Here is a 25,735-nt window from a genome sequence, read left to right on the forward strand (position 1 = left end):
AAGCAAGGCAGTAAAGTAGGCCTATAAAAAGGTTATCTACTTGCTGCCCGTCACGCTGATGTATCTCTACGATCTGTTACAAAAAGTCGAAAAGGCTTCATTTCCACAGGTATGGCCCCTTCGTGCTCCTGGTGAAAAGCGTCCGAGATATGAAGTACATAATTTTCACTATCATTATTTGGATACGAATAGAATAAGAGACATTGTACTAAGTACATGTGGACGTCACATTTCCACTGCAAGCTAGAAACAGTAGAGAAGTCACAAGTAACGATGTTTGAATCGGCTCGTCGTGACGAGAAAAAGCGTTTCAGTGGTTGCATATACGCCATCAGCATTAATAAACTAATTAGACAACAGACTACACAAATGAAGTAGTGGTCGACATTATTCCGAAAGTATGAGTATCCTGAAAGAGTGTGCTTATCTGTTTTATTTAAATTTTGAAATGCATTGGGAACGAAGTTTTTTGCGACGGCACTTACATATAAAACATTCTCGGTATTCTTGCGGCGTCAGTTCTGGATAAAATCTCGAGCTTTCGACGACGTCAGGAACTGACGATGACGATGGAGGTAATCGTCGAAAGCTCGAGATTTTATCCAGAACTGACGCCTCAAGAATACCGAGAATGTTTTATATATTTGAAATGTATTGCTGACAAAGACAGATCTATTTTCATGAAAGCGTTTATCGAATGACGAGAACTCTTCCTCTCGCAAAACACACTTGCCTAGCTTCCGCGTTCCTGTCGCGCGCATATTCTCAGCTGCTGACAATACATTAACCATTGTGTTGTGCCACGTATCAATTGTTTACTTTTCTCAATAACAACTATTTTACTATTGTAACTAACAACTGTTGTCAGTTTGGCAAGGTGGAGTTGAATAACCAGCATCTGGCATGTGCGTGTCATTGCGCCCAAAAGGGTACGCCTGTCGTTATTTTAAGAAGAAAAACAATAAAATCCAGTGGTAAATTTCTATTCCAGTCGCCCAGTGTTAAAAATACAGTGGGTTATGGGATCCAACCAAAATTCCAGCAGAATCGGCGATTTATTTTTGTGTGAATTGTTATCCTTTTCTCATTCGAAGAAGCATCACCGTTTATGAATAATGGACACACTTCTCTTGTTGATAAGTTTCATTGTACTTCTTTTGCCAAAACACAGCATAATTTGCGCAAACTCATTTTTGCAGCCGGCCGCGGTGGCCATGCGGTTCTAGGCGCTTCAATGCGGAACCGCGCGACTGCTACGGTCGCAGGTTCGAATCCTGCCTCGGCCATGGATGTGTGTAATGTCCTTAGGTTAGTTAGGTTTAAGTAGTTCTAAGTTCTAGGGGACTGCTGGCCTCAGATGTTAGGTCCCATAGTGCTCAGAGCCATTTTTTGCAGCAGCTATTGTTATAGAATTCTGAAACAGTGTCTCATTAAACAAGTAACTGGCGACCAGAGAGCTCAATAGCTTACAAAAAACCTCATTATGTCGGTTTGCGGTAACATGAGAGAAGAAATTTAATGTTTATTTTCATACTAGGAAACTCTTGCTTGACTATCTGTCGACAACTCTTAAAGAATTACAGTCACTGACATGAAAAAATTAAATAAAAAGCACATCTGATATATCGTCATAGATAAGAAAGTTCAGTGTGTTTACGAACTGGCAGCGTACTCTCCTCCTTGTGTGCTACCATTCGCCGAAATCTCGTTTCGATGTCTCGAGTGGTTTAGGAGATACGATGGATGTAAGAATATTTCATTCCCGTGGGCGGTAACATCGGGAGTGAACGCGCTACAAAGGATCCATTTTCTCGAGATCGGAAACAGATAGAGACATCATCCCGTCTAAAAAAAATTCAGTATGCTGGTAAATTTCATATGTAGTAACAGATGGTGTATTACCCCACCAAACGCAAAATCATAGCGACCATTATATTTCATTGCAAACTTCTTGAATTTTGCGTAGTGTCTTACTAAAATGAGTATATCACAATAAGTATGACCATTAGCAAGACGACGGGTTCTTCGCCACGAAGCTGACATATAACGGTACAAGTAAGGCAAAAATCAAATATTTTTACTGAATATTTTCTGTAAAATCGCTTGAGAAAGATTACAGGGTGCGCACGCTTCGGTTCTGTCAGCACAGAGCGTCGTCAATCGGCAAGTGTGAAGTACATGTACGCGTCGCAGTATGCGCAGGGCCAGCGCGACAATTGCCGAACGTGCGCATCGCGCTGTAGTGTCGTGTCACGTCACACGTGTTATACGCGTCTCTATTTGCACTTAGCCTAAGAGGGCTTACTGTAGAACAGGGCTTCCCAACCTTTTCAGCTGGTGGACCCCTTCTTCAGTCGAAAATCCATGGCGGACCCCTAGTCAGTCAAGAGCACAGTTACTATAAATTTCAGAGGGAAACCCATGGGAACTGAAAGCATCTTAATACAAGTTCCATGTTCCGAATGACCCCCCTCCCCTCCCCCCCCCCCCCAAAGTATCAATAGTCTTTGGTTTAGAGATGAATGAAAACAACTTGAAGGTCAAAAATCGACTTTTGAAATAGGTAGTGCAATGACAAAGCAAGTTTAACATTTAATGATGCCTGGGGCAACGAGCGCTGTGATTGGTCGGCAAAGCTCGCTCCGCGCATGCGTAAAAGGTTTCAGCGCATCTAGCGCCGTGAGCCGGCGCACAAACGACCCCTGTACTGTTGCGAAACAGTCGATCAAAGAAGTGGCATTCCCCAGCACTAAACTGTGTATGCGTTCTCACTTAAGAACCGCAAAGGCTGCTTGGGAATACGACCTGAGGTAAAAGTACACATGTTTTTCACAAGAAAAAAAAATAGTGATGAATTTGATTTTCACATTATTATTCAATAATTTCACTCATTATTTTACACGATTTGGCAGACCCACTAGAAAGGAAACATTTAAAATATATCACATCTCCTCCACAGAGCCATGCGAGTCGATCGATAGTCTACTTTAAATCAGCTCGCCTATTTGAATATCAGGGTCCCAATTCTATAAAGATTCTACAGACAAATCCATCGCAAATGCTTCATCAACCGATATCACATGCAGTGTCTTCCCACGACTTCTGGCCTCTGAGAGCACATCCGCCTAACAAAGGTTGTTTATGCAGCATTGTTGTGGTCAGCTCGTGTCGCTACCGGACGAGTAGCGCCGTTTGGAGCTTTCAGGAATCCGGCTGCCGGGGCAGAGTGAAAGTCTGTCGTGCATTGTCAGCGATACGGCGGTCGGCAGCGGAGCATGCGCTGGCTGGCCGAGTATCGGTGGCGGCCGCGACTTCCGATAACCGCGGCTTCCAGGGCGGTGGACGCTCCGGGCCATCGCATCGGATCTGCCGCTCCCCTGGGCCCGGCAGGCCGGCCGAATTTGCTTTTTTTCCTTTCTTCCCCGTTTTTTTCCTTTCCCTTTCGTCTCCGCGGCGGTCCCCAGACCCCTGGGGCCGCCCGGGGCATATTTCCGCGGCCCGCCCGGCTGTTCAAAGGAGATTGGCCCGCGGGCGGCCAGCGCCGCCTGTGATTGGACGGCTGCCTTGTTTACCGGCTCAGCGGGCGGGTCCGACCCTCCGCTCGCGGTGGCTCTGCCCTGCAGGCGAAAGTCGCCAGTCAACCTACACGTCGTGGCTAGCAGCGCCGATCTACCTCAGTATCCCGACTTCTCCCGGTTCACTACTTCCCTTACATGCTTCTGTGATGTTTCTTGTTCGCAGTTTATGTAAGTTTGAATTACGCTAGTAAAATTCACTGCACTGTTCCCACAGAAACTATTATGCGGTACAAACCTCGATTCCCTCTCGAAGGGCTGCCATCCTACGTCCGCGTTCTGTGCTTCCACGAAAGCAGAACTGTCGTAACGGTCATAGGGACCGCTGATTCCTTTTTTTTTTTTTTTTGTGATGAGAGTCGCACTCGAATCCCCTTACGCACTAGAATTAGTCTCTTCAAAATAAGAAGAAGAAAAATAAATGACAAGCAATACACAACACAAAGCAAATAGGAGTATACAAAGCATTTGGCAGTACCTACAACGCAATTGCTTGCTACGGTTGGCAGTGGACGTGCAAGGCCGACCTCTACCAACACCGACTCAACGGAAGGCCTCGGCGCTTGTTCGTGACGTCACGTCAGCTAGGCACGGCGAACGCCAGGTCTGTTGCAGGCAGAAACGCCCGGGCGTGCTTATCACTATAAATCTCTTACTTTTGGACAAAATGTTTGGATTCTGCAGTTTTAATTAGATGAAAGATTTTCTTACTATCGTAAAGCTACAAAATAAGATCATAGTTCTGTATTACTGAATCCTGTCGAAACAAACGTAGATCAATATGAGAAGATGCTTTGCCCCATTGCAAGCTTCGGAAATTTTATATTCAAGTAACTATATTTACTTGATCCATTTTGTTATCGAAACTTACCCCAACCCCCTACAATGAACTCGTTTCTTTTATTTATTTATTTATTTATTTTCTTTGACATCGTCACTGGAAATGTGAACTAATTTACATGTGTAAATGTTCAACTGTTGCCAGTCATTAGATTACAGTCGGTTTCAACGAGAGGAATTCTAAACAGGAAACAAAATAGCTTCATACATCGAAAATACTGCTGAGCTTAAACTTTTTTAAACATGCACGTTAGAAAAGATAAATATTCCCCTCTAGCAACTGAAAGGAGAAACTTTAAAAGATAAAAAAAATTTATTTGATAAAATAAGTATCTCTCTTTTTTCTCTTCTTCTGTCCCCCACCCCCTCCCCCAACGTGTACAATCGCAAGATATTTCATTAACATTCAGTGCTCCTCACCCCATAGTCAATCAAGATACCTAAAGAAGAGCGCCAATATGTTCACAGTTTCTTCTAAAAGCAACCCAGTACAAACGTAACTTCCTCAGATTTACTAATAAGGTAAAGAAGTACGAATTCTGTTGCTGCTGGACCATGAAGTTGTTTTTGTATGTCAGGTGGAAATTTAAGTTCAGGAGTACACTATTTGTTAAGAAGTGTAATGAATTGCACAATTCATTGATTGCAGAAATCTCTCAGAACAATGTGTGTTGGTCAACTACCGCCAATAGTTTCACATTTTCCTGTGTCAGAGAGGGAGACCACCATTATGAGTATGCCTGCAACAGACCTGGCATTCGCCGTGCCTAGCTGACGTGACGTCACGAACAAGCGCCGAGGCCTTCCTTTGAGTCGGTGTTGCCTCTGCCGGTATGTTTCGCAACCACAGTTCAGAACACCCCCCATCTAAAACTGCCACGATATGTTTTTGTTGTTGTGGTCTTCAGTCCAGAGACTGGTTTGATGCAGCTCTCCATGCTACTCTAGCCTGTGCAAGCTTCTTCATCTCACAATACCTGCAGCAACCTACATCCTTCTGAATCTGTTTAGTGTATTCATCTCTTGGTCCCCCTCTACGATTTTTACCCTCCACGCTGCCCTCAAATACCAAACTGGTGATCCCTTGACGCCTCAGAAAATGCGCTACTAACCGATCCCTTCTTCTAGTCAAGTTGTGCCACAAATTTCTCTTCTCTCCAATTCTATTCAACACCTCCTCATTAGTTATGTGATTACCCATCCAATCTTCAGAATTCTTCTGTAGCACCACATTTCGAAAGCTTCTATTCTCTTCTTATCCAAACTATTTATCGTCAACGTTTCACTTCCATACATGGCTGCACTCCATACAAATACTTGCAGTCACGATACAGTGTCCGCATAATACAGTTGATTCGAGATTTATAGATGGTGGCGACCTAGGACAGAGACTCCGATCTAACCCCGTTTGTTTCCGAATTTCCAAGTTTTATTTTTTGTTTTTTTTATTTTTTAGACTTCATACATCTTTTTTGTTGCCCTAGAAAACTAAGGTATTATATTTCAAAATATGTAAACACCAATGGGATTTCTTGATTTCTTGGAAGAAACATTTCATGCACTCCGTACTTCCATTCACCGAATCATTTAGCTTGAACTGCATCTTCCTTTATTCGTATCCTGTTTTGTGCAGCACATAGCTTCTTCACGCCACTCACCGTGTTCAATACACTACTTTTTAAAGAGAGTAGTAGATACCACATGTAACGATAACAACTGACGACCAGAGCAATCTCAATTTGTTCATGGGTCGATGCGAAGCTCTACTGTACACAGCTACCGCAAATGATTCATTCGTTTCCGAAATTCATATTTTCCGAAGTATTACTTGTACAAATATGACTGATGCATAAGTAAGACCGTGAACTCACCGGTTGTAATTCTGCATTGTACAAATGTGCTCCTCTGACCACATGACACACGTCCAACCGTAGTCAAATTCGTTTTGAGTCGTATATACAGAGTGCCAATTATTGAACTATATGAAATGATGAACACATACGACTCATTTCTGTGAGGCTATATTAAAGACAAGATGTATAGCAAAACCTCCACAACCATTGCGGAGCTGAAAACAGCGATTCAGGAGGTCATAGACAACATCGATGTTCTAACACTTCATCGGGTCATGCAGAATTTCGCTATTCGTCTGCGCCACATCATCGCCAATGATGGCAGGCGTATCGAACATATCATAACCTAAATGCGAATATCTACAGCGACGATATCACATAACTAATGAGGAGGTATTGAATAGGATTGGGTAGAAGAGAAGTTTGTGGCACAACTTGACTAGAAGAAGGGATCGGTTGGTAGGACATGTTCTGAGGCATTAAGGGATCACCAATTTAGTATTGGAGGGCAGCGTGGAGGGTAAAAATCGTAGAGGGAGACCAAGAGATGAATACACTAAGCAGATTCAGAAAGATGTAGGTTGCAGTAGTTACTGGGAGATGAAGAAGCTTGCACAGGATAGAGCAGCATGGAGAGCTGCATCAAACCAGGACTGAAGACCACAACAACAACAACAACATGAAAAAAGTTAAACGTAAATTAGTTACAAACTACGGCGTGCACACATTTTAACAAAATGGAAACGTCGCTGTAGATATTCGTATTTAGGTTATGACATGTTCGATGTGCCTGCCATCATTGGCGATGATGTGGCGCAGACGAATAGCGAAATTCTGCATGACCCGCTGAAATGTTGGGACATCGATGTTGTCTATGACCTCCTGAATCGCTGTTTTCAGCTCAGCAATGGTTGTAGAGGTTTTGCTGTACATCTTGTCTTTAATATAGCCTCACAGAAATGAGTCGTATGTGTTCAGATCCGGAGAATATGGTGGCCAATCAAAGCTCATGCCAATGGCCTGTGGGTACCCAAGAGCCAAATGCGGTCCCCAAAGTGCTCCTCCAAGACATCATTCTCCTGCCTCGATGGGGTCGAGCTCCGTCTTGTATGATCACATCTTGTCGAAATCAGGATCGCTTTGGATAATGAGGATGAAATCATCTTCCAAAACCTTCACGTACCATTCGGTAGTCACTGTGCCATCAAGGAATATCGCATTGATTATTCCATGACTGGACATCGCACACCACACAGTCACCCGTTGAATGTGAAGAGACTTCTCGATTGCGAAATGTGGATTCGCAGTCCCCCAAATACGCAATTTTGCATGTTGACGAACCCATCCAAGTGAAAGTGGGCTCAGTCGCTAAACCAAGTCATATTGTCATCAAAGTCCTGTTAGTCAATTATGTGAATAATAGTTTTGCGAAACCGCTGTTCCATAGTCCGGAGCCTTAATGGCTGAATTTTAGAAGGGGAGAGATTCAGGTCTCCAACAACAATTTGTCACATTGCCTTCCGGTTGATTCCCACCTGTTGTGCAGCTCTTCTGATCGATTTCCCGAGGCTGGTTTGAAACACAGCGCGTGTCTTCTTGATGTTTTCAGGCGTTTTCACGCTTTTTGAACGACCGACATTGCCAACTCTGTCATCACGAACACCACCCGTTCTCTCAAACTTGCGAATCAAATTCTTGATTGTTAGCCCACTTGGACTGGTTGTCTTCAGCTTGAACTCGGTCGCAAACTTCCTTTGAGCCGCAGTTGGACTGTTATTGCTCGCACAGTAGGCCTTCACAAACGCTATTGGCGCGGGCACGCTGTAGCATGACATTGTCACGTGCAAATGGCCACAACAGGGCACGTGCGCATGCGAATACTAACTCCCACCATGCGGCCAACCGTGCAGTTTGAGCATCCTAACACAAACTGTTCAGATGTTATGTCGATTTTATTTCATATAGTTCAATAACATCTGAATGGTGGGCTCCATGTTGTTCCCAAGTTGTGCAGCGACCCTAGAACTTAGAACTACTTAAACCTAACTAACCTAAGGAGATCACACACATCCACTGCCGAGGCAGGATTCGAACCGCCGACCGTAGCGGTCGTGGGATTCCGGACTGAAGCGCCTAGAACCGCTCGGTCAAACCGGCCGGCTCTCCGTTAAGAACGAGCTCCAGTTCGGACACGGTGAAAAGCTGTGAGCAATGCTGAAAGGTGGAGGGATGAAATGAGCCTTCCGAAGCGTGCCGCTGCCCGCTGCCGCATTTGCAGTCGGGCAGCGGCGCGGCGCGGCGCGGCGGGCTGTTGTCGCAGCGGAAGGACGCGGGCGATCCGTCGCCGCCAGCGCCCCTGGCGGCCGCGCTGTTTGGCCGTCGCCGGGACGCGGAGGCGGCGCGAGCGCCTAATGGCCGGGAATTAGCATGTAATTGTGAGGGGCAGCTAAGTGCTCTCCAACTATTAACGAGATTTGCCGGCGCCAAACTGCGCCCTAACTCGATTTTAAATGCCGCCGCTGCCGGATTAGCGCGAGACGGCGCGGCCCAATATAATTTACCTGACGCCGCGCGCCGCGGTTATTGTAACCTAATTTCTGGACGCAAGACGGGGCCAGCCGCGGTCGCGGCCGCCGTCCGCCGGAATCCGGAATTTTGATTCCGGCCGGCGCGCCGCCTGTTTTCGCGGCGCTGCAATTTGCGCGGCCGTGCCCCGCGAGGTCTGCCGGCCGCGATAACGCCGGCGCGGAATTAGCGCCGGGCCTGTGCCTCTGTTCCTCTACCTCTGGCCCTCTCCACCTCTGCCTCTGCCTCAGCTTGCGAGTGATGAACGCCGCATCCGCTGCAGCCGCCTGCTCCGGGCTCCCCGAGCGCTACCGGCTGCATATTCTCGCTGTATTTACCAACACTTATCTGGCCTCCGTCGCTCTTGCTTTGCTGTTCTCCTGCACTTCTCATCAGTGCAGACTCCTGTAGTGCTGTAAGTATGAGTTAATGAAGCCTGCGAACTGGAAGTGATGTTGACTGAAAAATAATCGTAGTAATGGTAAAAGTTTTGTCGTTTGAGTGGGTATTTAACCCTAGACGTGCGTTGCGCTATGAAGTCGCTGTAAAATTTTGTTGCTTATTACGTGTGACACTGCAAGGTTGTTAGCCAGTCATGAACAACCCCATAATCCTAGAGGAAATCCACGCAGCTTTCCCTAGTCAATAACCAGACTTATGATCAAACAAGACGATCGAGTGCTGTGGTGTCACCGCCAGACTAGAGATGGGGGATCCGCTCCTGAACTGATTCATTGAGTTGAATCTTTCAAAGCAGTGAACAATCAGTGATTCAGAAAAAAAGAACGGTAGCTCCAAACGTTTCCCACAGCAGAGAGAGAGAGAGAGAGAGAGAGAGAGAGAGACAGAAAGAGACTGAGAGAGAGAGAGAGAGAGAGAGAGAGAGAGAGAGAGAGAGTTGGAGCATATCAGCGGCGCCTCTGCTGGTCAGAGAACACTGCACGCCACACAACACAGCCAGCGCCGGCCTCTGCCCTGCTTCTGCCTTGGCTGCCTGCATTGTGCAGTGCCCCATTGGATTTTGTGTTTCACATATGCCGTGCCGTCTCTGTGCTTCCTCTGCCGCGTGCAGTGTCTGGCGCAGCTTAACTTATCATCGCACTCTGTCGGCGATCGTTTCAGTCGCACGTCCTGCCCTCTGGGCAGTTGATGCGAGCAACTGGACAGAGAGCCTCCTAGCGGAGAACATAAGAACTACTTGCAACAACCTGCTCGCAAGAGAACGGACGATTTGTCTCGGAGCGGGTGACTGGTGGCCGTTCACCGCTCCCCCCACCCTCGGAACTCGCCCGCTCAACGCTCATCCCACCGCTCTCGACTCTAGCCAGAGCGTTGAGCAAAGCAACTCAGGTGTCACTCTGGTCTCTGCGGTCCTAGCTCACGCAGTAATACAGCTCGCGGCTCGACCTGCTTGACTCAGCGCCTCTGCATCGGAGTTCGTCTCTACTGGATATTGTTCTTCGTAGTAATACCGCTATGTATATTGCATTATTATGTTATGTATATATCATTTGTTTTTATTTTATTTTTATTTGTTTAAACTGATCAGATTAGGTCCCTGACGACTCCTCTTACTATAGGATTTTTATTATAGACACTCGAATTTACGCTTTAATTACGAGCGAACCGATAAATGTATCGCAAAATGTGATACACCAATATTTTCCTCGTTTTATTCTGCGTAAGGCTATATGCAGCACTTTAATCTTACAGTCAAATTTATATATTTTTTGTCTCATTCTGGTACCGATTTTGCGATTTTAGGCGTCTTCGAAAGGAAACGTTCAGTTTACAAATAAATAGCTTGCGATGTATTTGTACGAGGTTAATGAAATTTTAGTACATTATAGCCAAATATATTGTTAATGTAAATCTCAAGTTAAAACATTTTCCGATCACCCAAAAAACCACGATAGTTCAAAATAAATCAATAATCAAAAACTTTGTCATATCGTGGAAATTTCAATAAACAATATAAAATTCTAACTCATTATCTGTGTTACTTCAAAATAGGATCAAATAAGATCAAAATACAGGTATAGCACTGGAATAAACCAAGTTTAAAAGGCAATGTGCCTTCCATTTATTTCCTACTGTGAATGAGTGGTGAGTCATGAAAAAGAGCTAGTTCATTTCAGCGAATGAACAATTCTGATCCAGTCTCTGAAAAGAACAGTTTTGCCCATCTCTACGCCAGACACCACACTTGCTAGGTGGTAGCCCTTAAATCGGCCGCGGTCCGTTAGTATACGTCGGACCCGCGTGTCGCCACTATCAGTGATTGCAGACCGAGCGCCGCCACACGGCAGGTCTAGTCTAGAGAGACTCCCTAGCACTCGCCCCAGTTGTACAGCTGACTTTGCTAGCGATGGTTCACTGTCTACATACGCTCTCATTTGCAGAGACGACAGTTTAGCATAGCCTTCAGCTACGTCAATTGCTACGACCTAGCAAGGCGCCATATTCAGTTACTATAATTACTTCAAGAATGTATTCTGAACAGATAATATTGTGAATCATGTACCGTCAAGAGCGACGTTCATAATTAAGGGATTAATGTTAAGTATCAAACTAATTACGTCAGTATAGTTCTTCCCTCTTCACACCAGCCTGCGTGAGCTAAAACGCGTACATTTCGGCCTCCTCTACTAACACGGTGTTGGCCCTTCTGACAACACAAAAAGTGCAATCCTCGTTACCCTCAATAAAAAGAGAATAATTGCAGAGTTTGGCCAATGCGCACAACAATAACACCGTCACAGCGTGTACAACAAGCTTAGGTGCACAACAGCTTCTATTTATTGTTAGTGAGTCACGTAATCATGGAGAAACTGTAGGATAATGTAAAAAATCTAGCAATTTATATGAAAGCTCCTAATCTAATCCCCTCAGCATCACCCGATTTAATTTGACTACATTCCATTATCCTCGTTTTGCTTTTGTTGATGTTCATCTTATATCCTCCTTTCAAGACACTGTCCATTCCGTTCAACTGCTCTTCCAAGTCCTTTGCTGTCTCTGACAGAATTACAATGTCATCGGCGAACCTCAAAGTTTTTACTTCTTCTCCATGAATTTTAATACCTACTCCGAATTTTTCTTTTGTTTCCTTTACTGCTTGCTCAATATACAGATTGAATAACATCGGGGGGAGGCTACAACCCTGTCTCACTTCATTCCCAATCACTGCTTCCCTTTCATGTCCCCCGACTCTTATAACTCCCATCTGGTTTCTGTACAAATTGTAAATAGCCTTTCGCTCCCTGAATTTTACCCCTGCCACATTCAGAATTTGAAAGAGAGTATTCCACTTAACGTTGTCAAAAGCTTTCTCTAAGTCTACAAATGCTAGAAACGTGGGTTTGCCTTTTCTTAATCTTTCTTCTAAGATAAGTCGTAAGGTTAGTATTGCCTCACGTGTTCCAACATTTCTACGGAATCCAAACTGATCTTCCCCGAGGTCCGCTTCTACCACTTTTTCCATTCGTCTGTAAAGAATTCGCGTTAGTATTTTGCAGCTGTGACTTATTAAATTGATAATTCGGTAATTTTCACATCTGCCAACACCTGCTTTCTTTGGGATTGGAATTATTATATTCTTCTTGAAGTCTGTGAGTATTTCGCCTGTCTCATACATCTTGCTCACCAGATGGTAGAGTTTTGTCATGACTGGCTCTCCCAAGGCCATCAGTAGTTCTAATGGAATGTTGTCTACTCCCGGGGCCTTGTTTCGACTCAGGTCTTTCAGTGCTCTGTCAAACTCTTCACGCAGTATCTTATCTCCCATTTCATCTTTATCTACATCCTCTTCCATTTCCATAATATTGTCCTCAAGTACATCGCCCTTGTATAAACCCTCTATATAATCCTTCCATCTTTCTGCCTTCCCTTCTTTGCTTAGAACTGGGTTGCCATCTGAGCTCTTGATATTCATACAAATGGTTCTCTTGGAGCAAAATAACTGATGATGGTCGAAGTAGAGAGGATATTAAATGTAGACTGGCAATGCCAAGGAAATCATTTCTGAAGAAGAGAAATTTGTTAACATCGAGTATAGATTTAAGTGTCAGGAAGTCGTTTCTGAAAGTATTTGTATGGAGTGTAGCCATGTATGGAAGTGAAACATGGATGATAACCAGTTTGGACAAGAAGAGAATAGAAGCTTTCGAAATGTGGTGCTACAGAAGAATGCTGAAGATAAGGTGGGTAGATCACGTAACTAATGAGGAGGTATTGAATAGGATTGGGGAGAAGAGAAGTTTGTGGCACAACTTGACTAGAAGAAGGGATCGGTTGGTAGGACATGTTTTAAGGCATCAAGGGATCACAAATTTAGCATTGGAGGGCAGCGTGGAGGGTAAAAATCGTAGAGGGAGACCAAGAGATCAATACACTAAGCAGATTCAGAAGGATGTAGGTTGCAGTAGGTACTGGTAGATGAAGAAGCTTGCACAGGATAGAGTAGCATGGAGAGCTGCATCAAACCAGTCTCAGGACTGAAGATCACAACAACAACAACATATGAAAGCTGGGTATAACAGATTTTTATTCGCTCCAGTATTGAACACAATGCACTAGTAGTTGATAGAGAGCAAAGCTTTCAAGAAATCTAGACTGGATTCACGCAAAAATGACACTAACACGGTAGGTAGGCACCAAATTGTACGGAAGACTGCATCGAGAAAACGCAACAAGTTATCCTGCTCTGAACAAATCAAAGTTGTTAATGGTACAAATTCTCAGATTATAATCAGTTATCAGTTGATAGAGAGCAAAGCTTTCAGGAAATCTGGACTTGATTCACGCAAAAATGACGCTAACACGGTAGGTAGGCACCAAATTGTACGGAAGAGAGTATCGAGAAAACGCAACAAGTTATCCTGCTCTGAACAACTCAAAGTTTTAAATGGTACAAATTCGCAAATTATTATCAGACGGGCAGCTCAAGTTGTGCACCAGAACAAGTGAGTAGCGAGCTGCAGATTGCGAAACTTACTCGTATGTGCCTCAAAAAGTGTGCACCCATCAGCGCCAGACTGTGACCAGGAGTCGAATGTCACAAAAAGTTGGTTCCCCATCCTAAGCTTCATACTTTCACGAAGCTCTTTTTGGGAGTGACGACTCAATACTGTTGTCGGCACGAAGTTTGAGAAAATTTATCATTTCATGAAAAATCGGGGGAACGCAGCTGAAACGTACCGATCTGAGCATACAGAACACACAATAACGAACAACAGATCGGTACTGGCTAGAGCAATGTCTGTCTCCTCGATTGATCTACGTCCTCACGCCAAGCACCGTGGTGGGGCGACTCTCTTAGACTGGTAGACAAAAAATTTTGCAGTGGAGGAAACTGCATTTATCACTTTGGCCACAGAGTACCACAGCGTCTCGACCTCTTACGTTCGTGGAGAGAAGGCAAATATGTCATACTCAGTTATTCCCTGTGGAAGGTAGTGGCAACATGTCATCCCCTGCCTTAAGGAAAGCCAGGCGCCGGCTTTGCCTGCAAAAGCATGAAGCGGCCGCAGCCTCATTTCAGGAAAACTGCCCTTCTAATGAGACTCACTGACCGCCTTCTGCCAACAACAGTATCCTGAGACCACACCGGCAATGAACCATTCCACTGCAAAAACCTCATGCCTTGCTCCCAAGCCCACTTGTCCAGTACTCTAAATAAAACAGTGGCAGGAAATGGAACAAGTCACTTAGCAATATGTGACAGTACTGTCAGAGTAATAATGGTAATGAAATGACTTCCCAGTAATATGGAGTCATTCGGTCTTTTTCTACTTATTTGGACCAGACACATTTCGCTCTATTTTAAAGCATCGTTATTTATTATTGCATAAAACAATAGGAATAGTCGGCCAAAACTCAAATACTGTAAATGATTGTGTGCTGACTAATCTCTTCGTATTACACTGAATGAACTCAGGTGTGCAAGTTAACAGTGATTAATTCGACCTGTGTTGCTCTGAGCGAAAAGAATGTAATTTAATTAAATGTAAAGCTCATATACTTGCCCTGTACCTTTATTTGCATGCAACAAGCAGGATAAGGAAAAAACTTCATTCTCTGGCATTAAGTAAAATTGGCCTCATATATAGTACCAATTTTGTTGAATAATAAGTATGCGTGCATACAGAACGCACTCACTAAATAGTCGGCAACACCATTAATGGCCTCTGGCCGCGCGGCTCATAAGAAATGCTGTATTGTCGTTCACTGACAGCAACTACGATAAGACAAGTGCAATATCGGAAGTTTCACCTACCTTCCTATGGTCTGGATTAATGTGCGCTGAAAAACGTTTCGTGATAAATGTACCACGTGTACATAGTATGAGAGACACATTACAAGTGAAATGTATATTCTATCTTTCTTAGCTATAATGAGATGAAGAGAAACCAGTGATACAGATTCTCATACTGTTGCGTCTTACTATATTAATGAAACAACGAAAAAATCAGTTCTAAAATATCCGCAGCAGGATGACGAGCATTTTCAATTACATTGTATAGCGAGATAAATAAAATAAAATTCCTATTAGCCGCGTGATTTGAGGCGCCACGTCACGGATTGCGCCCCCCCCCCCCCCCCTTGGGCATGGGTGTGTGTGTTGTTCTTAGCATAAGGTAGTTTAAGTAGTGTGTAAGTCTACAGGCCAATGACCTCGGCAGTTTGGTCCCTTAGGAATTCACACACACACACACACACACACACGTTCTATATCAGAAAAATTTATGAACCATTTTGCATTATTTGTCGTTCATAATAAATTTAACTCTTAAGGCAAATTTCGCTTTCATGCATTGTATTATCTACACAGGAAAAATATTAAGTTCACAGCAACGCCCTCGCGCTTTCGTTTCTTCTGGTCACATAAAGAATTATAATTCTGAGTGATGTCCTGCGGTTAAAGTTAGACCTCAGACTTTTCTGAAGCCTTCAGCGCCTTAACCTACAGTTCAGTAAACGTTCTTCATTTTTCTATCGACATCCTAGACTCAAATCGTTTATGACTCCGGCATTCTTTCATTTATGACTTATAATTTTAACAAGTTTACCGTTTGCACAGCCAATTGCGACTGTCTGCGAAGAGTGAACGACCCGATCTTAAAGAAGACAGTCTCATAATTTTAGTTTATGATCACAAGTTGCCGTCACGGAGGAATGGGCTACGAAGTGACTTAGCCGTTCCAGACGCTATATTTGTTTCTTTGAGCTATATAAAAAAAAATCTTATAAATACAAAGATATCTGAAGATACGCTCCGATACAGTGTTCATTTCGTTTCGAAATTGCTGCAAGTATCTCTTCTTGACGGAAATGATGTGGAATAAACTTTAATAAATTTTCCGACATTCCACGTCTTCGTCCAGTGAAACAGTTTTTGTTCGATAGCGAAGGTATTTATTTTGCCGCATTGCCCATCCCCATTTATATGAAAGCAATTTCCTGAAGATATTACGGAGAAATGGATAGAATACGCTTCCACTTTTCGAAAGAATTACCTCATTTTTTATAACTTAAGTATTCATGTTTTTACGAGGAAATCTGTATTTATTACACGTTACGAGGAGCTATCGTAATTTTCATAATCTATCATCTCTTGATACAAATGTCTTTCATTTACAGTGATTTAAATATCACATTATTGAAAGGAATGCAATCAGACTCAAAATAATTTCACTCGATTATTCGTGACGTTCGTGACGGCTTCGTAATTGCCCTATTCAAAGTCATGCGAATTCTTTATAGAATTGTAATACGCTGCTGATAAATTAAAACGCATTAAAATTTTGTTGCTCTAAAAATATTGCGCCTGTTCTATTGAAAATACTTTCACCGTAGTTTATTCTGTGGAACAGTAGGAAGTTCACACTGTAAACCAAGCTGTCATACATATTCATTGGAATTACATCTTAGACAAATATCATCTTCGAGGATAGAGCTCTTTGTTCAGTCTGCGAGAAAACGCGCAGCTTGTTGGTGCTCTTGGTCATCGCCCTTGCCTAGTTGCAGGCCTTTGGTTTTTTTATTGTGATGCGAACGCAAGGATGATTCATTGTCTTATATTTCGCCGCTACACGGGAACACCAGAAAAAGAAATGGTCGTTCTCTCAGTCTTGTGCTTTATTGTTCTTCCACCCGTACTGGGAATGTGGCTGAGAGAACGGCTTTATAAAGGTAACTTTCAAAATGTTGATTTATATTCAGTGCTAACAGTTTTATCGCGAGCGAGAATAAATCGAAGTCATTACTCAGAGGGAAGGTTAAGTCTACAGGAGCTCACACGTAGTGTATTTAATGGCTGTAGCTGGTTTCTTTGCAGAGAAGTAAACTCTCGTTCTCATGGATGTTAGACAAAATATCGTCGACGAAACATGTATTGTCTGTTTTCGCGTATTATTGGGAGATTTATGAAAGGTTTTTCGATTCAGATAGTTGTGACAAGTTCGTTGTAGAATAGTGATTATTTTTTGTTACCGCATGGTTTCTTATTCGACAGAGAGAGGGCTATTGTTGAATTGACGCACGTGTTACGAAATGTCTCGCGGCATTGTTACAGGTTTAACTTGTAAGATTCTTCGAGATATGTTATTGTTTTGAAACCTTGAATAGCGCAAAGTGCTTTTGGTTATGAATATTCTATGAGTGATCGTGTACCAGTAGCTGCAGTAGAGACTTATAGTTCAGAGTAATTCTTTGTCCTACAATACATATTTCATCATAATACGATACGCATTTCGGACCGAGATGCGATAGTCGATAAAGTCTACGTTCTTCCAGTCTTTCCTCCCGGTCATCTGTGTCTTTGACAATAATAATTGTTCGGAATCTGCCATGGAATGAAAATTGTGTTGGAAAAGCCGAACAAAAACCGATTTAGGAACGCTATTTTTTTAAGACTTTATGATTTATCTCAAGAGAGAGAAACATTGGTAAAATTACGATCCACGAGAGAAACATTTGTAAAATTACGACCCACAGATAACTTAAAATTACTAAGATTTTAAGGTGAAACTACTCCCTTGCACGTTTTATTAACTTATCACATGTAAGGTATCATTCTGGAAGAATTATTTGTGATCGCTAGCGTAACAGCATTAAACAAGCTTTCTCGCCCACAGCGCTTCGGTGCTTTAGGAAACACACTGTGTCATTTTCGTGCTACAGCTTTTTGGTTAAACTTCATTGTTAGTCTCGGCGGAAGATAAGTTGGCAACGATGAGGCAGGGCAGTGGTAGCGCCTCTGCCGGATAATCTACGAAGTAGTTTCGAACTGTCGCAAATGTAGCGCACCTTACGGAAAATTACGAACTAAATGGAGTATGTTGAGATCATGGAGATATAATATCTCCATGGTTTAGATTCTATTTCTTAAATAAATGGAATAACTTTAATTTGCAGCTGTACAATGGTGTAAGGTTTATGGCGAGGGCGTCCGTTGTTTTCTTCTCTTGCTTTTTTCTGGGGCAATTTTAGAAGTAGTAATTATGTAGAGACATGCGAGTACATATAAAATTCTGCGAGTTAAATGAACAGAAATGACTTCTCAATTAATCGTTTCACACCTAAGAGCACAGCTTAAGTTTGTTTGCACATTCAGGTCTACATCATACCGACATGTACTGACCTACTAGTAGGCTAAGTCTCGTTGATATTTATCGAATTCCATTAGTTCTGTCACCTTACGTATGTAATGAGTCAACATTTGTCGTTGCGGACTCCTGGCCTATATTTCCATGCGTATTTAACGTTTATCGTTCTTATAATATCAATTTTCAGCGTCCGATATATTATGATTTGTAGTGGTAGATCTACTTCTTGGTTATATTTCAGTGCCACAGTTATGAATGTAATATATGTCCTATTCTTTTAATCACCTCCTCGGTCTCATGTTTTACCCCGAATTTTTACTGAGAAGAACACATGAGTACAATCTGAAGAGCTATACGCAGTTTTCACATATCTACGTTCATGGCACTAAATGTAAACCAAAACTGAGTGTATATAATCCCAGATACGTTCAAAGAATAATTAGATTTAATGCATTGCATCGAAAACACAAACATATTGCAATAAGAAGGTCTATAAAATAGTTGGTTCTAGTTCTGTTAGATGGTTTGCATGAGCTGTTGTACAACACCACTGACAATGGTTTGGTATAAACCAACGAAACGTATCTCTTGACAATAAAGAAAGAAAAATGCAGAAAATTTATTGTCCTATCAGTTTAAGAAGTAACGCTGAACAAAAGCGAAGATTTTTTTCTGTGCGGTATAAATTGATATTTACCAATAAAACAAAGGCAAAGAGTTATTGTTCACCTAATCTGCGGCCTGATGTTTCATTTACTATGTAATGCAGGTTTCAGATAGGGCTAACTTGTCGGCATCATGAATACATTTATCTTCTAATAAATATGAGTTTTTCTTCGAAAACTATGATTTGTAAGGTGGAGCTATGGCTCACAGAGGCAGGTTTATTAAAATATACAATAGAGTTTAGACATTACCGAAGAATTCCGTAATTCTAAAGTTGTTTTATAAGTAGGCACAAGCAGCATTTTATACTACTTTGAATGTAGTGCTATTACTCTGCCACAGGATTTATTATTGCGACGAACTTTCTAAACCGGAATGGCATTATGTGCCGCACAGGGTACTATACTTCAGAATGTATGTATCTTCACCTTCGTGTAGCTTGATGAAAATTTACTAAGTTTTACTGTGAGATTGCGCCATGGTTCAAGACGGCGGTGAAGACTGCTCATGACTTCATCTATAGGAGAACAGAAACTCCCAAGGAAATAATTGAGCTTGTAAGCTTAGGGAGTGATGACCTTAGCAGTTAAGTACCATAAAGTTTCACACACATTTGAACATTTTATTGCAATGCTGGAAATTCATGTTTTATTGCTAAGGAGGTGATAACAATCCAGTGAAGAATGAAATCATTTTCACATAACTGATATACATCATGGCTTAAAGGTATTTTATGTGAGTTGAGAATACACCTGTTCCATTTTCCGCAAGTAATCGTTGTCTTTCGTTCGTTCTTCCTGCGATAAACACAACAGCATCCTGCTTCGGCATTATTCTCTTTTGAGATGTTTTTTATGGGTGTAACCCGAGCTTCTTTCACCAAAATATCACTTTATCATCGACTATCACATCCTCTTCCATATCATGACCATGATTGCACCCTTTTTCGTCCATTTCATTGCATCCATGTTCGTCTCCACCTTCAGCAGCACTTTTGTTTTCACAGTAATTTCCTGCGAGTCCTTTACCGATAATTTTTTCCCAGCTATTTTCAGCAAATTGGATTGATATAGGCCTAGTGTAAAGAATGTTACCCACCTCTTGCACTTGTACAATTTATAATTGTTAGGGCTATTATTTTTATTATTATTATTGGAACACTAGCACAGTTTATTATAGCTATAAAAACTTCATAAAAGTTGAAGTGTGGGAATAAATGCTTACAGTAACACAGTCCTGCGACACGTGGTATTCAAACTTGCCGCCAGTGATAAATTATTTCAGACAGGTTTGAAGCTGCTACCGGATAGGTCCCCTCTTACCAAAGATTAGATGGAATGTCGAAACAACAATCTGCTGCACTCTGTTAGAAACATTTACAAGACAAATGAATAATGACCGTAATATTTCAGACAGCGTTCCAGATTAGTGAAGTGGCGCGTATGTTGGCAGGCCTGCCGGCGTACGACCTGACGGGGCTGGTGGGCGAGACGGTGACGCTGCCCTGCAAGGTGGACACGGACCGCTGCGGGGACCTGCACTCCATCAAGTGGTACCGTGGCTCCGCCCGCATCTTCGTCTTCAGCGACCGCGCCCGGATCTCCAGGCCCGAGGGCGAATACACCGAAAGGTAGGCACTAGCCGTATCTCAACTCTCATGCCTCTCACACCGTTCAAATGCCGAGACTAATGCTATCATTAATCGTGACAGATGGCCAGACACTTACCCAAGTTCTGTCGGAAATAAGTGGAACATAATACGGGGTTTTTAGAATGAGATTTTCACTCTGCAGCGGAGTGTGCGCTGATATGAAACTTCCTAAACTGTGTGCCCGACCGAGACTCGAACTCGGGACCTTTGCCTTTCGCGTGCAAGTGCTCTACCATCTGAGCTACCGAAGCACGACCCACGCCCGGTACTCACAGCTTTACTTCTGCCAGTATCTCGTCTCCTACCTTCCAAACTTTGCAGAAGCTCTCCCGCGAACCTTGCAGAACTAGCACTCCTGAAAGAAGGGTATAGCGGAGACATGACTTAGCCACAGCCTGGGGGATGTTTCCAGAAACATCCCCCAGGCTGTGGCTAAGCCATGTCTCCGCTATATCCTTTCTTTCAGGAGTGCTAGTTCTGCAAGGTTCGCCGGCCGCGGTGGTCTCGCGGTTCTAGGCGCGCAGTCCGGAACCGCGCGACTGCTACGGTCACAGGTTCGAATCCTACCTCGGGCATGGATGTGTGTGATGTCCTTAGGTTAGTTAGGTTTAAGTAGTTCTCAGTTCTAGGGGACTGATGACCACAGCTGTTAAGTCCCATAGTGCTCAGAGCCATTTGAACCATTTTTTTTTCTGCAAGGTTCGCGGGAGAGCTTCTGTAAAGTTTGGAAGGTAGGAGACGAGATACTGGCAGAAGTAAAGCTGTGAGTACCGGGCGTGGGTCGTGCTTCGGTAGCTCAGATGGTAGAGCACTTGCCCGCGAAATGCAAAGGTCCCGAGTTCGAGTCTCGGTCGGGCACACAGTTTTAATCTGCCAGGAAGTTTCATAATACGGGGTGTTTCAAAAAGGACTGTACAACTTCGAAAACTCATATAAATTAATTCATAGTACCTGCAGAGGTGATTGTAGTGTCAATTTGTAGGGAAACCACCAAGTTTTGTCTCGCATAGTTCGCTAGTGCTGAATCACACCGTAAGGAGCGCTAGCTGCAATTGCGTTAAAGATGGCTTCACCGGACCCGAGCGTGCTAGCTGTGTGGTTTGGTTTGAAGAATCGAAGTCGGCGACAACAGTTCAGCGTAATTTCCTTACCAAGTACGCTAAAGACCTTCCTAGCAGGCCTACAGTTTATCAGTGGCGTAAATGTTTTGTAGAAACAGGGTGCTCGGTAAGACATGGGGAATCATCAGGTCGTCCGAGCAAATCTGAGGAAGTCGTTGACCCAGTGAGACAACGTATTGTCAACAGCCCTACGAAATCGACCCGGCGTGCATCTCGCGAACTGCAAATCCCACATACGACTGTTGTGTGTTGAGAAACCGTTTGCCTTTGAAACCGTGCAGATTGACGACCGTACAAGCAATAAAATACACTGACAAAATTGCTCGCAAGAACTTCTGTGCGGATATGTTAAACCGATTAGGTAAGGATGAACATTTCCTTGGCAAAATTGTCTTTTCTGACGAGTCGGCTTTTTACTTGAGTGGCAAGATTAACAAACACAACTGTAGGTCTTGGGACAGTGAAATCCACATCAAACATTGCAACATGTTCGTGATGAGTCTAAACTGAACGCATTTTGGCAGTGAGGAAGAACAAAGTGTACGGACCCTTTTTTTCCGTGAGAGAACCATGAACGGTATAGTGTACCTGGGAATGTTACAACAATTTTTGATTTTCATCAAGGATATTGTGTTTGTACCTCTTGTGCCGGCTTGTCTGCCTCAACTTAGAGCAAGAATTTACGCCGCCACTGAACAAGTTACACCTGCAATGATACAGCGAGTTTGAGAAGAAATTTACTTCCGATGGGATATGTGCAGGATAACCAACTGTAGCCACATACAACATCTTTAATTTAAGGTAAAAAAAAAAACTTGCTTCCCTACATAACAGCACTAAACACAGCTCTTCTTTCTATAAACTTATATGAATTTTTAGAGATATAAAGTCCTTCTTGAAACACCCTGTATAGTCTAGAATGAAACCTGCTCCTATCACAGTGCAAGAAAAGGCGAAATGCGATTATGGCCAGGGGCTGGCATTTAAATCAAAACGTCTTGACACTCGTGCTTTTTTTGGTTCAAATGGCTCTGAGCTCTATGGGACTTAACTGCTATGGTCATCAGTCTCCTAGAACTTAGAACTACTTAAACCTAACTAACCTAAGGACGTCACACACATCCATGCCCGACCCAGGATTCGTATCCGCGACCGTAGTGGTCGCGCGGTTCCAGACTGTAACGCCTAGAACCGCTCGGCCATTCCAGCCGGCTGTGCTTTTTTACTCTAAGTATCAGTGTCATTTAGTGAAATTCATCAACCCGCAGAAATTTTGCCCCCCCCCCCCCCCCCCGGAAAATCTTTTTTAGTAGTTCACCCATATGATATTACGTATTGTTTACTATGGCTGGCAAATCTTCTCGATTTTGCAGCTAAGAAAGCTCACTACCCTGATGAAGTATGGTTAACACGTAAGAAAGCGTGCATATGCCGAGATGTCTTGATTTAAGTTTCTTTGAAGCTACTAAATATGTCGAAAAGCTGGTTCCCTTCTTTTACATCCTTAAGTATGCTCTGGATATATTCGCCTTTTTGAGCTACGATAGGAGCATTTTTCATTTTGATTCCCGACTTTTAGTCTACCATAATTTTGGCATTAGATCGTCAGAACTTGGCAACCGATGCAGATTTTTGTTGACTGGGGCTACCACTGATCCGGTACAGGTCTTTTTCATCGACTTTCGAACTGTGTTGCTTGTATCGTGGCAACGAAGAATGCTTTCACAAAAAAACATAATGGCCATTAATTACACGTACTAGTCTGTCTGTCTTACAAAATTTGAACCGATTCCAGTAAGTTTGAAAAATATAAGCGGTACGTACAAAAAAATTCAAAAAAATTGTTTTTTTTGCACGTAAAATTCGAATGAAGCTAGCTTTTTTGAAAGATAACTTTCAATTTTATCGTAAGAAAGCATTTTTTTCTTTGATTCACTTTAAACCGTTTCCGCGGGTTCAGTTCATGTAAGAACTAATTTACGTGCTGCATTATCTTGGTTTTAAACCATCGTATCTCGGCAACGGATAAAGATAATTGGATAAAAAATTTCGTTTTGATTTTATCCATTTGTCTACCTTCGTGCAATGTTTGAACCTATGCGCACAAGTTTATAGTATAGGAGTGGCATGCTTCAAAAACCTCCCAGAGAAACATGTATTTTGCACGTAAAATTCAAGCGAAGCAAATTTTATAATAATGGTTCAAACTTATCTTAGACCAAGATTCGATACACCCATGGACTAAATTTGAGCCATCGGTTTCGTTCCAGCCTGGGTTTTTTTAAGGATGATTATTTTTGCGGGCAAAATCCGAAAGAGCGGGACTTGTTTTGCTCGTAAAATCTGCACGCTGCACACGAAAATGGTGTCATTAACTGAGCATTAATTTCAGCTGAATTAAAATCGTTTGCAACAGGAATTAATTGATTCGCGCAATTTGCCTGGGTGCCTTTCCGGTTCGTAGTTCAAACTTGCTTAATATGCTATAACATAGCTGATACAGCAAGGAAGATATTCGAATGGTTAAACAAATGGCCGTTGGTCCGGGGAAAACCGAAAATTTTGCACCCCATATTCTTCGCTCAAACAGGAACCGATCACTAAGACACTCCCCTCCCCTCCCCCCCTTCCCAATCCCAACCGCGATTCTGCATGCGTTCTTTTCATACATATTTGTTACAGCGCTTCCATGCTAACGATTATGTATCTGATAACAGGGCTCTCAGTAACATCAGCACGTGGCTTTCAAAGAACGGGTTTAAGTCATTCTCACAAGGGACGTGTTTAGATTGTTAAGCACGCCGGATGTGGTTTACATCGTGATTGGTCCACACTTAGAATCGAGCTGGTTTATGACGTGGAATGTCATCCTCACCATGATTTGCGACTGCAGCGCTCTCCGGCAACAGTTTTCGGCTGTATCGTACTCGGAGATCAGATAGTTTGTGTATAGACGTGGACAGGCGTAAAATTCCTACGGTAACTCTATTAAACCGCACAGGCGTAAAATTCCTACGGTAACTCTGTTAAATGGCACATTTCCTCCCTTGCCCGTATGCTAGTTATGTTGTTCTGCCTGTAGTTTACGTAAATAAAAACGTAAATATCCATCAACATGAGATTTTGAACAAATATCTTAAAGTTTGAACATTTTATGCAAGTATTTTCATTATTGTTCGTCATTAGAAATTCCAGTTATCTTAATCCTATTTAAACCAGTAATCAGCTTCCTGCTTTCCACACATACTCAGGGGTTACAATATCCATAAACAAATCTTTGAACTTACTAGAATATGGAAGTGAATTCATAGACTGAACGGTAACCAAATGATCTTAATGCTCACTGACATTAGTTTTGATACAAATAAACTTTTTGTAACTTCTAGTTGTGTCACGACCGCTCCTCCATCACTCACTTTGTCCAACGATATGCTTCATCCATCTACATCAATCCACATAAATACAAGATACTGTCAGCTCTTACACCCGAAACAGCATAGTGCCAATGAATGGAAATAAGGTAAATAGCTCCATCTGAAGTCACATGACTCCACAGCGCCCGCGCGGGGCTTTATACTAGCGTGATTAGTAAACAACCTTACACAAGTGAACATCAACTAATTAGTGACAACTTTAACATAACACACTCAAGCAATCATTTAGCTTCTAAATCAAGGCACAATCCACTGACGAGAAGACGTTAACCACAAGGATGAACAAAGTGTCACGTAAATTAATGTTCAATCTAGACTATGAGCATATAGTATTGGTGAATCACAGTACATTTCACCAACTTTCAATTAACGTAGTCCCTTGAGACCCCTCTACTTTTAGTCACCGTAACTTCCTCCGTGCG

At 42.7% G+C, this 25,735-nt stretch overlaps 1 protein-coding gene across 1 annotated transcript in view; it reads left to right on the forward strand.

The window, feature by feature from the left end:
* LOC124798758 (hemicentin-1) overlaps window positions 1-25,735 on the forward strand; it is a 1,218,631-nt gene that overhangs the window by 11,878 nt on the left and 1,181,018 nt on the right. The window contains exons 2-4 of the mRNA XM_047262286.1: window positions 3,465-3,606; window positions 8,547-8,697; window positions 20,560-20,737. Of these exons, the coding sequence (XP_047118242.1) occupies window positions 3,465-3,606; window positions 8,547-8,697; window positions 20,560-20,737 (471 nt within the window). The remainder of the gene's footprint in view (window positions 1-3,464; window positions 3,607-8,546; window positions 8,698-20,559; window positions 20,738-25,735) is intronic.

This window comes from Schistocerca piceifrons, chromosome 5 (genome assembly GCF_021461385.2).
Source record: "Schistocerca piceifrons isolate TAMUIC-IGC-003096 chromosome 5, iqSchPice1.1, whole genome shotgun sequence".
Classification (NCBI taxonomy): Eukaryota; Metazoa; Arthropoda; class Insecta; order Orthoptera; family Acrididae; genus Schistocerca; species Schistocerca piceifrons.